This window comes from Scatophagus argus, chromosome 7 (genome assembly GCF_020382885.2).
Source record: "Scatophagus argus isolate fScaArg1 chromosome 7, fScaArg1.pri, whole genome shotgun sequence".
NCBI lineage: Eukaryota > Metazoa > Chordata > Actinopteri > Scatophagidae > Scatophagus > Scatophagus argus.
This window is the reverse complement of record NC_058499.1, coordinates 17,974,254-17,988,854: the sequence shown is the minus strand read 5'-3', so window position 1 is coordinate 17,988,854 and position 14,601 is coordinate 17,974,254. Positions and strand designations below refer to the sequence as shown.

At 39.5% G+C, this 14,601-nt stretch overlaps 1 protein-coding gene across 1 annotated transcript in view; it reads left to right on the top strand.

The window, feature by feature from the left end:
* Positions 1 to 14,601, top strand: part of LOC124062406 (neural-cadherin-like) — an 83,677-nt gene that overhangs the window by 56,152 nt on the left and 12,924 nt on the right. Inside the window, exons 22-28 of the mRNA XM_046395151.1 lie at positions 483 to 760; positions 2,689 to 2,903; positions 4,402 to 4,529; positions 4,697 to 4,824; positions 6,707 to 6,827; positions 11,454 to 11,637; positions 11,918 to 12,084. Coding sequence (XP_046251107.1) covers positions 483 to 760; positions 2,689 to 2,903; positions 4,402 to 4,529; positions 4,697 to 4,824; positions 6,707 to 6,827; positions 11,454 to 11,637; positions 11,918 to 12,084 — 1,221 coding nt within the window. The remainder of the gene's footprint in view (positions 1 to 482; positions 761 to 2,688; positions 2,904 to 4,401; positions 4,530 to 4,696; positions 4,825 to 6,706; positions 6,828 to 11,453; positions 11,638 to 11,917; positions 12,085 to 14,601) is intronic.

The following is a 14,601-nucleotide window of genomic DNA, read 5'->3' as shown; positions in this document are numbered from 1 at the left end:
TATATATACCATCGTCTCTGATAGATAGAGATCAATGCTCATATATCAAGTGATACACTCGGGAGCTTGAGGGGAAGAGATAACAGCTTTTTATCTGCCCTTTTATTTTCACACCAACTTTCTGTCTGTTTCCTGCCTGGCCCTGTCATGTCTCTTTGTCAGTCTCATTAATTTCCTCTCTGCGTCGCCTTTCTTTTCAAAGTCACTTTCTGCCGTCTGTAATTGATTGTGCATCATTCATTTGTCATTCCTTTCCTAACTATACACCTTGCTCCTTTAAAAACAACTTGTTATTGACTATTTAAAGCATTTATGCAAATTAGGCTATGCCTTCGTATTTTATCTCTCCAAATGTATATCACCATGTACTCCTCACCACCAAACTGAAGATACAAATTCTTGTATCTTCACTGACAGTCACTATAATTCCTGTTTTGGTCTCCCTCATCTCCGTCATTCTTTCCTTTTCTGACTCTCCACAGCTGCAGTCACTGCTGCATGTGAATGTGAGCCAGGTGCAGGTAGATGAGTGTGTGCACACGGACTGCAAGATATCCGGCGGCTGCTCCACACGGTTAAGCATCAGCGACTCGCCCACTCTGGTAGACTCAGGTGCTTTATCCCTGGTCTCAGTAAAGGTGACTTCTTCGGCTGTGTGTGGCTGCGCTGCCAGGGAGATGATCCACCAAGCCTGTTCCTCCTACCCCAGTAACCCCTGCCTTAATGGGGGGACCTGCATCGACACTCAGAATGGATACAGGTGAGACGCATGCCTGCAGTGGTTCAGGAGTCAGACTGGAACTGGAAGAATCTTCTAAAAGACAGGACACAGGGAAAGGGGTTTCCTGTTGTGCTGTTAGACTGTGAGAGTGACATCTCGGAAAAATGAGCCCAGAATTACACTTTTCCCCTCCTGAGAAAAATATCCTTCACCTACAACTTGACCAAACTTGTTTGAGCCGCTCTGCTGTGATGTCAGATGAATGTAGAGTAGCAAGCTTGGACTATTTGTCATGGAAGCAATGCACTGTACACATACGTGCAAGTTTGTCTTTAAGATTATTAAAATAGATTTCTTGATTTATTTCTGAGAGACAACCCACTCTGTCTTTCAGAACTTAACAGTAAATAATGAATGTCGTCTTTGTATCAAGGTCATTAGCGCTTTAAACATGAACCCTAAATATTGATAAATGTCTCTAGTAGATTCTCTGTGGGAGTCTATCACAGCAGCACATATTTTATTTCATACACACGCTAATGCCCGGATTAAATAAATATAGGGCAAGGGGATTAGTACAACTCTGCCCCCCTCTATGCTCTCAACTTTTCAGAATCTCCTTTAATGGCATTTACATGAACATGCAAGTTCATGAACAAGGCATCGTCTTCAGAGAGAGGATGTACAGAACTTGTTTTTTTCTTTTACTTTTATCTTTTTAAATTGTCTTTTCTGCTTCTGCTGATCCGCACACTGCTGGGAAAAGCCCATGTTGAGAAGAATACTTCCCCATATGTGCTATATGTGCCCTCATGTGTGATATGAACAACCATAAAGAATCCAATTTTTGGTTCTATCCTCTGTCGAAGGAGCTTAACAGGCATCCTCAGTCAGCAGCTGATCAGATATTGTCGGTCAGAAGTGAGAAAAACATGCCTTGCCCTTCTTGATTTCACTCTCATGAGTCACATGAGAGAGGAGTGGAAGAGTGAGGTCCTGTGCCTGCCGTGTGCATATGTATGCATAAGGCTCCACTGAGCCTAAGCCGTCCCTTTTGCTGCGTATGGATCAGTATTCCTGACATGTGTTAGCCCTCTGCAGAATAAACAGCAATGGGGAGAAACAGCCCCTAACAGCCTCAGTACACACAGCTTTCCTCAGACACTGCATGAAAATAGATGGCTTTGACATTATCAGCAAAGCCAGCTTGTCTCACATGCCTGCAGTGGAGGGGACAGGATGAGATCAACTGGTCCTTTCCATCCTCACCATCGCAGTGATGGAAGGGACTGTTTTTCATCACTGAATGTATCTCTTCCTTTACGATGTTTTTGTAGCATTGTTAATATTTACCATTACGTCTCCTACACAAACACATTTCCAATATCTGCATGAACGGTGATCCTTAACTTCTTATCAAAGTAGATTATTGCAAGAAAAACACAATTACACAGTTATCAACCAAAGTACGTAATATGTCAAGAATGAGAACTGAGTGGGGATGAGCAAGAAAAAGTCCAGGAAATCAGTGGTGGTATGGTGCATAGAAAAGTGAGAGAAATAGAATTAATTATCTAGTAACAAAGGAGATGTGATGTGCAGAGCAGGAACAGTCTCCAGAGGGTTCAGCTCGGGCAACTGTGATAGATAAAGAATAGACCGGCGTAATGTTGTGTTCATAGCTAATTGATTTAAAGTAGAACTGAATATTCAGGGATTCATTGCTAATGCAAACAATTGATTGATAAAAGCGCTTTCTTAGCTATCTGAGCAAAGTCAAAACCCCCGTCGGCATGAATCGACAAGGCTGTCACGTCTGCCTAGAGGAAAGTCACCGTGCACTGATCCAGAGATTGTGTGACTGTGTGAAGATTTCCGAGAGCACAAAACACCAATGACACTGATTGCTTCTTTCCCCGTGTTTTACCTTGATTTTCCTCACTTTTTCTTTCTTCACGGTACTACAGGTGTCACTGCCCCCCACAGCTTGATGGGCCAGACTGTCAGCAGACGAGACTTAGTTTCCTTGGCAACGGCTATGCCTGGTTTCCCCCCATAAGGCCGTGCTTTGATAGCCATCTTTCACTGGAGTTTATGACAGAGGAGGACGATGGACTGCTGCTGTATGCTGGCCCACTGGCCACTCTGCTTCCTGGGGATGTTGAGGACTACATAGCCATAGGTAAAAAATGAGTCGGGATAATTAGATGTGTGCCAACGGGCCTGTGGGCCATTATTGCACTAAAATTTGAAACTTAATTTTGTGCGTTTAATTACTGGGTGGTAGCTAATCAGATATATTAGACAAGTTTTGTTCGTTAGTGTACTGCTGAGGGATATGAACCGACTTATATAGTAAGTACTTAATGCGGTGCTACACAGGCAAAGCAGTTTTACTGTTTAATGTGTATGTAATACTTTGTTGTGTGTCATGAGCTATTCTGTTTACACAACAGTTTGTTTACACCGAAGAAGTGATTCATTTTCTGAACAGACTCTGTGACTGGTAGACATGAGCAGAGTTTTTTCTCACTCACACCAAGGTCAGAACTTGAATCCTCTATGCTCTCAAACTGAAATGATGATCATGTACACTTGCAGTTGCATAAGACATATATTTTATGCAGCCCTAAGTGCAAATAATGCAGAATAAAAGCAAATAGCCTTGTGATCATCTTACCTATGGGTAGTGTGGTCTTTTTATGTGAATATTTATTTTGGTTGAATGAGCAGATGTCAACAAGAAAAGTAAAACCTTATCCAAAGTGCTGTAAAATGCAACAAGTTACTGTTACAAGATAATAATGATGGTAACTAATAGTGAAGATAAAAATGTAATGAGGGGGAGATGATAAGTAATTATTAATAAAACATGATAACATCAACTATTTTCTGCTGTACCGAAGCAGTCAACCAGCAAATACTAACGCTGTGTCGAGGGGCTCAGTACATGCACACAGTACATATATAATTTCATTTTCTACACTGCTGTTAATTGGATTGGTTGACCCAAATGACAGAAAAAAAAACATTTTCTCATTTACCCCTGGGTTCTGTCTAACCCTGTAGTTAGTTTTGTGTTTTTTGCTCATGGTTGGAGACATCTGTCTCTTAGATTTCTGCCTTCACCCCAATATAATAAAGGTGAATTCAATTTCATTTGTGTTCACATCATTTAAAAATGAGATTTGAAGAAAAAAATTCTGCAAACACATCTCATTCCAGAAACAGTGTCATCATTACTGAATGATTCACACAGCTCAGTGTGAACAATGATTTGGGTTAGGCGGCCTTTTAATTGATTTTTATTTCCTGTGACACAACAGTATGTAAATATTTTCCATTGGCTCGTTTCTGGTGCCATTCAGTTTCCCTGCATTGTCATTGCCTTTTTTTAGTACACACTGCATCTTTTTGTTTTGAGGTGAGATGTTTTCATACATACCTTGGGTTTTTTCCCTGCCAGTAAAAACTAGCAATTTGCATTTTTAGCTTTTTTTTTTCTTTGTTTTGCAGTGCATTTCATCAGTTTTTTTCTTGACCTTGCTTGTACATTTTGTCTGTGCAAGCAAGTTAAGCTGTTTTTCTGGATTACAAATTGCAAGAGTTTTTAGTTTTTAACTTTTCATTCAGTCATAATAATAACCTTTGGATTTCTTCTCTTTCTCTCCTTTCTTCAGAGCTGATTGGTGGGACACCCAGCTTGAAAATTAACCACGGATCTGGCACACTGGTCCTCCAGTTAACAAATAATATTGGGGTTGCTGACAGACGCTGGCATCGCCTTGACGTGAGGAGCAACAGTAAAGTAAGAGAAGTGCACTCAAGCTAGGTGTAATTTTGTCTTGTGTATGTTGACGAAGTCAGATTAAAATTAAACACCCTGTGATTTGCAGAGAGCACCTTGTTTCAGCGTACTCACACATCCACATACAGCAGCAATGACCTCTCTCCACTATCCTCTCCAATTTAAAGGAAGTACGCTTCACTCTCGATCGATGTTCCAGTGCGATTATCATGGAGACAGAAGGCGTGGACTCCTGGGCAATGACAGAGGACCGTTCATCCTGTGAAATCCGAGGGGTCACACCCAACAGGGACAAGTAAGCTCAATAATTAAATGAAACAAGTCTGACCAGCACTGCACTGTATATATGAACCAAGCTGCCTTTTTGAATCCTAATATGTACCTCAGTCCTTGGGTACTAAATCCACAGATAAATAATGAATTGTGTTTATCAGAAAATAAATAAATAAATGAACATATATGTAAATAAATAAATGTGGTTACATGTTTGTTTTGATGAAGCCCTGTGTTTGTGGTTGAAGTAGCCAACAATTAGGGTTTAGAAAATTCTCCAGGGATCCTACTGGGGGTTTGCTTTGGTTCGCAAACTACTAATCTTCTAAATTTTTTTCTCTTTAGTGTTTTTAGAAATGCAGCATTAGCAGTCACAGAGGCTACAGATGTAGTAACTAAACTTTATACTGCTATATTATACATAAAGGATATTCTGTACATATGTATATATATTCTGTACGCTAGCTCCAGTGGATGAAAAATATTTCTCTTCCACCCAACTAGACCAATGTTTTTGATATTGGTTATTTGATTATGCATGTTATGTTCTGACATGCACTTGATAACATTAGTAATAGTGATGTTGGAACACAAAATTTACGTAACATTACCGACACCATTGTAGCTTATGTGGACCCAGGAGATTAGGTTGAGCCTCACAGTTGAGTAAAATAACAGTTAGCTAAGGCAGCAGCTAACGATTATTTTTAATTGGAGCTTTTTACAAGTTTTTACAAGTGCAAAGTGTTGTTTTTAGATAGCTTGTTTTGGCAAGCCACCAGCCAAAACTGAGAGACTTGCAATTTAATATGATATAAAATAGAAAATATAAAGAGCTGGAAGCAACAAATGTTTGTTATTTTACTTGATAATTGCCTTAAATTATTAATTGTTGCAGACTGAGTTTCTCTTGACAGACTGTTCAGTTGCTATTCAGCTCTGAGGTTAGTAATTAGCAAAGTATTATCTGTGGTCCCTCAGCATAAACAAGAGTGAAGTCTCTGTCTGTTCATTTCTGTAAATGTACTCTTACAGTTTATGCTCAGTAAATAGTCTCTAAAGTGGTTTTTATGTACGCACTGTATGGAATCATTTTCTGAAATTCTATCAGATAGTGACTCAGACTATTTAGGCTCAGTGTGTTCACTTTCTCTATGTGCCAGGCTCTATAGAGGGACGAAAATGTTGTTGAAATCCTCAGATATTATCCTTAAAATTCTCACCTAATCTTTCTGATTATGTTTCTGTACATAGCCAGTTTTGCTTTGCCACAGCTGAGTTTGTTTTTCCCCACTGTGGGCTCGACCTGCCACCGTGCTCATTGTTTTGTTGTGTATAATTATGCTGTGAGCTTATGGAGTTTAACGGTGTACATAAAGACTTTACCGCTGCTATTAATTTTTATAACGTATATATTTTTAAGAGCCTTTAAGAACTGTTTACTGTGATCACTGTATTTGAGTTTCAGCTCATTAGGCACGTATGCCATTAAACAGGGAATGTGCTATTTAACACGCTAAAATTGGCACTGAAAAACAACCTGTTTTTCAACCCCTTTGTGCAGCCACTTTTGATAATACCTAAAAGTTGTTGGGCTGAATCTGTTTTTGATTTGATCATTTCAGGGACAAGTAATTTACCCATCATGCATTTATTTTCACAATAAGGGGGACAGAATGCAAATAAGATGCCATATGCTGTCATAAGGCAGTAAAAGTGAGGACAACCTCAGCAGGAAAAGAAAGAAATGATTTTTTACTTTGACGGATTATATGGTGTGCATGTTCCTTTACTTCTGTTTACATTCTGTGTTTCTTTATGTCAACTTGGTGCCTGTTTACTTCTCATTTTCTGACCTTCCTCATTGTTCACTGGTGTATTGAACGTTGCTTTTTTGTTCCCAGGTATTTGAATGGAAGTCATGTCTTGCAGCTTGGAGGGGTCAGTGAGAACATATATGAATACCCACAGCTGCAGCACAAACACTATACTGGATGTATAAGGAACTTGCGTGTGGACAGCAAGGTACTATGTGAAGTATGCAGACTAAATACACACTGCTGTACACACTGGATTTCTATATTGTATCCTTTTATTCTTTATCTGTTTGGATGACGGGCCATATATTGTGGTGCTGGAGAACTCCACTTCAATAGGAATGTAAATTCGGCCTCAAGGCTACGCTAGCAAACCAGAGGAATGCTGATGTTGTTCGCTCTTCACTTTTTCTTCTGGTCAAATTCCCTCTGTGTGAGTCTCTGTAGTCAACATGTAGCCATCAGGAGTTTGCTTTGTGTAATTGTTTTATCCATGTTGGTTCAGTACAGAACAAGTACAGAATATGTTTCAGCATGACTGGAATAAAAATAGTAAAAGTGATAGTGACAGTAATGAAAAGAAAAACTGTTTTATTTGCTTAAGTTAAGCAGTAATACCACAACATAAAAGTATTCAATACAAGTGCTAGTACATACAGGTGTCCTGTAGAGCTTATTTTATAAACATAGTTCCTGTTGTCATTCATTGTTTCGCACCAAAATGCCCTGAGGTCAAACACAAAACAAGTTGCGGGCATTTCTTTTCTCATGAAATATTTACAAAGCCAATTTTTTAACATTTTCACACTTGTATTGTTTACATCCATATTTATATTTAGTAGCAGTCTTCAGGAGTGTGTCTTGTGTGTGCATTCTCGTGCATATGCGCACCTCGTTAGCACACACCAAGCCACTGGAAGCCACTCATAAAAGCATTGCTCCATACTTGAGGTCAGCAATTCCACAAGGTCCAACAAACTCAGGTCCTTAATATTCACTATAACCTCCCTCAGTATCTTCACTGTAGCTATCAAATGGGGTTGGACAAGAAATATGTACAGTATCTGGAATTTTTTGGGGTTATAGATTTACGATAATTAAAAGAAACTAATTATGGTCCTCTCAAAAAGAAAATGACTGCAGATAATGGATGGAATTTAATTCCTCATCTAAATATCATATGAATTTAGTAAAGATGAATATGCTACCAAGACTTGTAAATTTATTCCAATAAGTACTCATTAAAAAATCTGCACAATATTTTTTGGAGGCCATATTTTTAGATTTATTTGGGCTGGGGAAAAAAACAAGAGTGAGATATAAAACTCTCCAACTATCAAAGGAGAGAGAGGGATTAGCTCTCACATGTCTTAGAGGGTTATTATTATCACTATAGAGTAGCTCAAATTGGGCCACTAGTTGGCTGGTGTAAGCCCAGTTGTAGATCAAGATGGAAAGAGGTTAACATGTTAAGTGGAAACCCCTTATTAACCAATCATTTTTTAAATGGCAGTAATGCTTGGAAAGCTAGCTCCCTAAAGATATTAAATTAAATGATTGAAAGGCACCAGTTGAAGGGTTGGGCTGAAATATTTAAATGCATTGCTTATTATCTGGGTTTTGAAGCAGGATGGTTGAATGTTTTCCTGAGGTACTTTAAATCAAGGTACTTCAGGAAAACTTAAGGTTGCAGAATCAAGATCACTTTAGATGTTTACCAATCAGAGATCTTGGTAAGAAATTTCCCAAAGGGGTGAAATCTGTATCAAAAGAAGTCCTTGATATTTTTCAAAAAGCTTATTAGGACGCCTGTTACCACAAGGTGATATCTTAATTACATTTGACTCTTCAAAATTAAAACAAAGAAGAGAGACCATAGTCTGAACATTAAAACAAGATGGAAAGCAGAGGGTAATCACACTGGAAGACTGTGACAGGATCTGCAGACAGCAATGTCAGATCAGATTTTATTTATATTTAAATTTGATTTAGATAACAGTGTCTTGGTGGGCAAACTGAACAATATACAACACCCTCAGACTTTAGACCCTCAAATGGGGAAAAGAACAGCTTCCCCAAAAAACTTTAATGGGAAAAAGATTTAAAAATCCTTGGGAAGATGTCAAAGTTGCAGAATAAACAGATTGCAAACAACAACGTTATTAATACATCTTAATACAGCTTGAGCTGTCATCAAGTGGCACCAGTGCCATATGAAGAAAAGGACAGGCCACGTAAAGAAAATTAGCAAAAGAATCAGAATATGTGACAAAATGTATGTCAAAAATACAGATAAGTATATGACGACAGGGAAAGGGACAGAAACCTTACAACTTCAATGAAATAGAAACATGAAACAAAGTTAGAGAAATGCAGTGTTTATCAGACATTTACAGTTATTTGGATCCTCAGCAGCGGGACAAACATGAACTATAAGTAGGATCACTGACACTCGAATAAGGAAATGGCGACAGAGTTTAAAGTTGAATGAGAAGCCACTGAAGTGAAGCTAAGATTGTTGTCATATGATCAAATTTTTGTTCTAGCTATAGTGTTCAAAACTATTTGAAAACTTTTATTGCTAGCACATGGGGGACCAGTCAGTAAAACATTACAATAATTGGGTCTGGATAAAAAAAAAAAAAGAATTAAGATCTCTGCATCAGTCATGGACAAGAAAGACCTAATTTGTCTTGGTAATTTTTTTAATGAACCAGTGAAAAGAGAGAATAGAATTAGTTGTAAAACCAAGATCATTTTTGTTGTTATGCACTATCTTCTTGCAGATAGGTAGGACACCAGCCAGACCAGAGATGTCAAATTTGGCTTTTAAGCCAGTCGGAGAAACTGATCTATGGTATCAATTGCTACAATGAGTAACAGAACCAAGTTAGAATTTGAGTCAATATTGAGCAAAATGTCATTTTTCACTTTTGTTTCAATGAAATTGTTAATGACAAGCTCTCCCTCCTGGAGAAAATTCAGCTGAAAGAACATGACCTGATTCTTCTGTACTCCAGCGTAAAAGACTAAATACTCTAATCTGACTGCCTGCTGGAAGTCCTGTGGAGACACAGTAGCAAACCACTTTCATATTTTCTGGAACTGTCTCTCTGTGCCTCTTTTTTGGAGAGTCCATGGTGTCCTGGAGGCAGTCATTATGAAGAAAATCTCTTTAAATTTTGAAATCACGGACATTGGTGATCTAGACCTACCATAAAGTAGTTTATAATATATACACAAAAGAAAGAATAACATCTAAACTGAGAATTGATTGAGAATTGATATTTGAGGATAACTGGTAAAAGTGGCTTAACCATGCCAAGTATATCTGTGTATAAGAATATTTAGACAAAGACATTAAAGTATTTTTTAAAAAATACTGAAATATCCCAAATAAATAAAACATAAATAAAACAAATAAAGAAAATGTGAAGAAAATGCTGAGGTGCTGTGCCCAAGCCTTTTAATGATGGGGAAAACCCTGCTAGTTTCTTCTGGAATCATGTTACCTAAAATGTTGGTGACATTTTGTGCAGATAAATGCCCACAAAAACACAATGGTTAATATGTTCAATATGCTGATAATGTGATAATCATGACAGGCCTATGCATTGTTGTTGTTATTTATATTACGTGGACCGTCCCCTGGGTGGCATGGTGGTGCGGTGCTTAATCCTGTCGCCTCACAGCAAGTGAATTTCAGGTTCAAATCCTGCTCTGGAGTTTGCATATTCTCCCTGTGCCTGCAGGTTCTCCCTGGGTCCTCTGGTTTCCTCCCACAGTGCCAAGAATATGCACATTAGGTTAATTGGCTACCCTTTGTGTGTCAACCCTACAACTGACTAGCGACCAGTCCAGGATGCACCCCAACTCTCTGCCAGCTGAGAAAGATTACAATCCCCCCATGACCCTGTACAGATAAGCAGCACAGAAAATTAATGGATGGATCCTTTTTTCCATTTTTTAATGTGTGTGTGTGTGTGTGCGTGTGTGTGTAGATGTGTATTCCTGTAGTTGTGGGGACAAAAATCTGTTTACACAGTCACATTGTGAGGACCCGTCTTACTTATGGGGACAAAATGAAAGTCCCCACAATGTAAATCATTGAATATTAGGAAGACTTACATTCAGGAAATGAATGTAAGTCTATGTAATGTCCCCAGAAGTGTTGGAAACATGACATTGTGTGTGTGTGTGTGTGTGTAAAAACACAGAACTGCTAAATTTATCCACTTTATATACAGCTGTATAGCTGTAACAGTCTATGAGGGTATATCATGTTTTACAAGCTGATCATATTTATGTACATAAAACTTTGATCTGTAAAGTAAGTGATAACTATAGCTTATATTAAATGCAGTGGACTAAAAAGTACAGTATGTCCTCTGGACTAGAAGTATAAAAGGACATAAAATAAAAGTTCTCAGCTGAGTTCTTTGAAATTGCACCCAGGTACAGTGCTTGAGCAAATGTACTTAGTTGCTCTCTGCCCATGTAAAATGGTGTAAAAAACACATGGATACTACACATACTATACTGTTACTGTGACCATCTGCACCACTGTATTTGCACTGAAAGACAGACAGACAAACATAAATTATAAAACAGACAGACATAAATCAAGATGTGACCCATCATTGAACAATCAGCAGCAAGGTTTCAATTTATAGTGTTTCACATTTAATGACAAGATATATTTTCCTTTGTCAAGCTGCAATCACTTTCCCTTTCCCTCATCTACCATTATTGCAGCAAAATCCACCCTTTCAGGTGCCTCCCTTCACTGCATTTTTCTTCGATTCATAGTTTTCTCCCATTCTCTTCCATTCAGCTACATGACCTTGGGTCCCCAGCTGAATCTTCCAATACTGTGCCAGGCTGCTCTCTCATTGATGACCAGTGCACCAACACAGAGCAACTTCCCTCCTGTGGCAAGAGGGGGCGCTGTCATGGCGAGTGGGGCTCCTTCAGCTGCCTGTGTGAACCAGGGTTTACAGGGCCTCAGTGTGATCAAGGTAAACATTTGAAATTGGTTTTGCTTGACCATGAGGTTTTCAGGGAGTACAATGTGATCTCTGTGGCGTTCAGGATTTTAAACCGCACAAGCTGCACAATCCAAATAGGACAGGTGGGAAATTCTGCGTTCCAGAACATCACTTTGCTGCTGTAGAAAGAGAACCTTGTATTACATAAAGTGCTTTTGCAGAACGGCACGTCCAAGCTGTGATACCTTGTGTATTTCCCACATGACAGCTGAATTAATTGAACAACCCTTCTGTGTTTTTGATTGACAAGCGGCTCCAGAGTTCTCCTTTGACGGCCGGAGCCACATTCAGTTCCACCTCTTGTGGTCATTGCCTGCACGACAGACAAGAGTCCAGGTTGGGGTTCGGACACGTGCCCCTGCTGGTGTCATCCTCAGCCTGCTTTCCCAGGAGCAAAACGAATACCTACGCTTAGAGGTGAGTCATGGCTGGTCATTCCCCTCCACCCTGATAGTACTGATAGTCTTGTTTGCGGGCGTGAACAATGTTGATTAGTGTCCAACAAAGATTGCTGCAAATGCTTGTCAGGATGAGAGTGAGTAATACCAGGGTTGGAGACATATGGGTGGATGCAGAGGGGGCTGGTGATTGACATATGTATGGTCTCGACAAGGTCTTTCAGTAAGCTGCAGAATGCTGCTATTGAGAGGGTGCTATTTCAGAAAAAAAAAAAAAAACAGGCATCCTTTATTTGAGGTTATTTTTGTCTCTATTTAGTGTTTCAAGCACAATTCAGTGTGTCAAGAAAGCAGCTTTGTGGACTGTCATTCAAGGGCAGAGTGTCCTTAAGTGAAGGTCATATCTCCTGCTTTGTGCTTGAGGGTTTTGACACAGCTTGCTCCAAGTGGTGAGTTTAAAGTCATGTCTGCATGCATGCTGCTCTCTTACCACAGCTGTGGTGGAGTGGTGCTCACACAGAGCCTTTCATCCAAAGTCAACTCAACTTCACTTTGCAATACCCTCATAATAGCCTTCCTCTCCTGCCAAACACATTTCTGAATAGATATAAAGCCAGTGTCTCATGTCAAAGCCTTTGGTATTATTGACTGACAGGCTGAGTGTGAACAGCACCTGGAAGTAAATAGCTCTGTTAGGACTGTCACTTTTTGATAACTCACAGGTCAGCTGTTTGCAGCGCACCTGTCTCCGTTATGGTATATTCCACATCGCTGCTCTGAAGACATCTTGTCTTTGCGCTTGTGCTTGTTATTTGTTCAACAGTATAAGCATGGGCCTTGTCTCTTGTTCTTCTTTGGATTTTTACACCACATAAGGAAAAACAATGTTGTCCTCTTCCCTTACTGCAGTCCCACAGTGACAGGAAAAGGAAAAGGCTGTAGCCTTTGCTGTTGTGCGCTGCGAAGCTTCTCTGTGAAACCCTCTCTGGAGCTGAATTGGTGAGCTGTATAAAACATCTGATGTCTGTGGCTGCACGCTGAAGCCTTTTTCAGCATGGCTGTCTCAAAGCTCTTAGAAACACTTGAGCGCAAGACTGGTACGTTTGCCCACAACAAGCCCTAATTTAAAGGGCTGTCTCTCTCCCCTTTTCTTTCGTAAGGCTAGATATGGGATAGAGTGCACACTGAATAAATAACAACACTTTCACACAAAGGTTATCATGGGCAAACTGGGTATAAACAACACGCAGCTCTCCAAGGAGTATAGTGTTTCTGTAAAGAAAACATTTATATAATGCAGCCTGTGAAGGTTTTTGTTCAGAAAAGACTGGCAGCGATTACTACCTTGTCAAAGAACAAAAACCTTCAATGAATGTCAAATATCAATAATCCTTACTAACGTAAAATGTAAATGCAATGCACTGTAAAATCATAGACCAGTAAGCCTTCCAGGTCCATCCATCCATCCATCCATTTTCTATAGCGCTTATCTGTCAGGGTCGCGGTGGGGCTGGAGCCTATCCCAGCTGACTATAGGCAAGAGGCGGGGTACACCCTTCCAGGTCGAGTTAACTAAATAATATTCAATAATAACTCACACCAATAACCCATTAAATTCTAATTTTTGTGTTCAAGTGTGATTTGAAAGTGCTGTAGAAATTCAGACTTGAGAAATTCACATGAGCATTTTGTGCTTCATGGTATAAATTTCTGGGGGTGATGCAGAAAGTTTCTATAATCTGATTTTTTTTTTCCCTGAGTATTGATTGAGTCCTTTGTCCTTTGCCCATTTTTGTTGCAGACTTGAGGGCAAGATGAGGCAATGCAGAGTGCACAGTCAGCTTTTATTGTGTGTGTGTGTGTGTGTGTATGTGCGTGCATGTGTGTGCTCAGTGGGGGAGATGCATTTGAGATGCCCATGCTGAGGGAGCAATAGTTAATGCAGGCTGGGCTGAATGTGAATTATCTTGCCCCACTGTTTCCAATTAAGCTTTAGACATGTACAAGCTGCAGTTACGGGAGCTCCTCAATGGTTGAGTCCATTGTGTTCGCTCATCCTTAACTGCTGAAGATAATTGTTGTTTCTTGTATACCTTTCCTTCAGAATGACTCCAGCTTCAGCCATTGCAGTGTTGTGTGCGGCAGTTCTGCAAAACCACAAAGCTGCAAAATTGTTGAATTTATTTTTACCTCTGGAAATTTTATGCCATTTTTTGTTTTTGTTTATTGTTTTTTTACCTTTTCTTTTCTGGTTAGCTAAACATCGCAATTCTTGCCTTTCCCAGCCTTGCCTCCCTTTGTTACACCACAGGAGTTGGCTTACTTCCTATGATGTTGTTACGTTCAAAATCTGGTTTTTGTCCATCAACAAAGCACAGTTATGGCAGACTCCAGGTCTAGTTAGTTAGTTTAGAATTTGTGCCTCCACAGAACCACTCCAAGCCATAAAATGGTCTATCTCCAGCTTGTTTTGATTTGCCAATGAAAAGGTCCTAAATATGGAGTCCACAATTATGGTTTTGACACTTAACTGTGA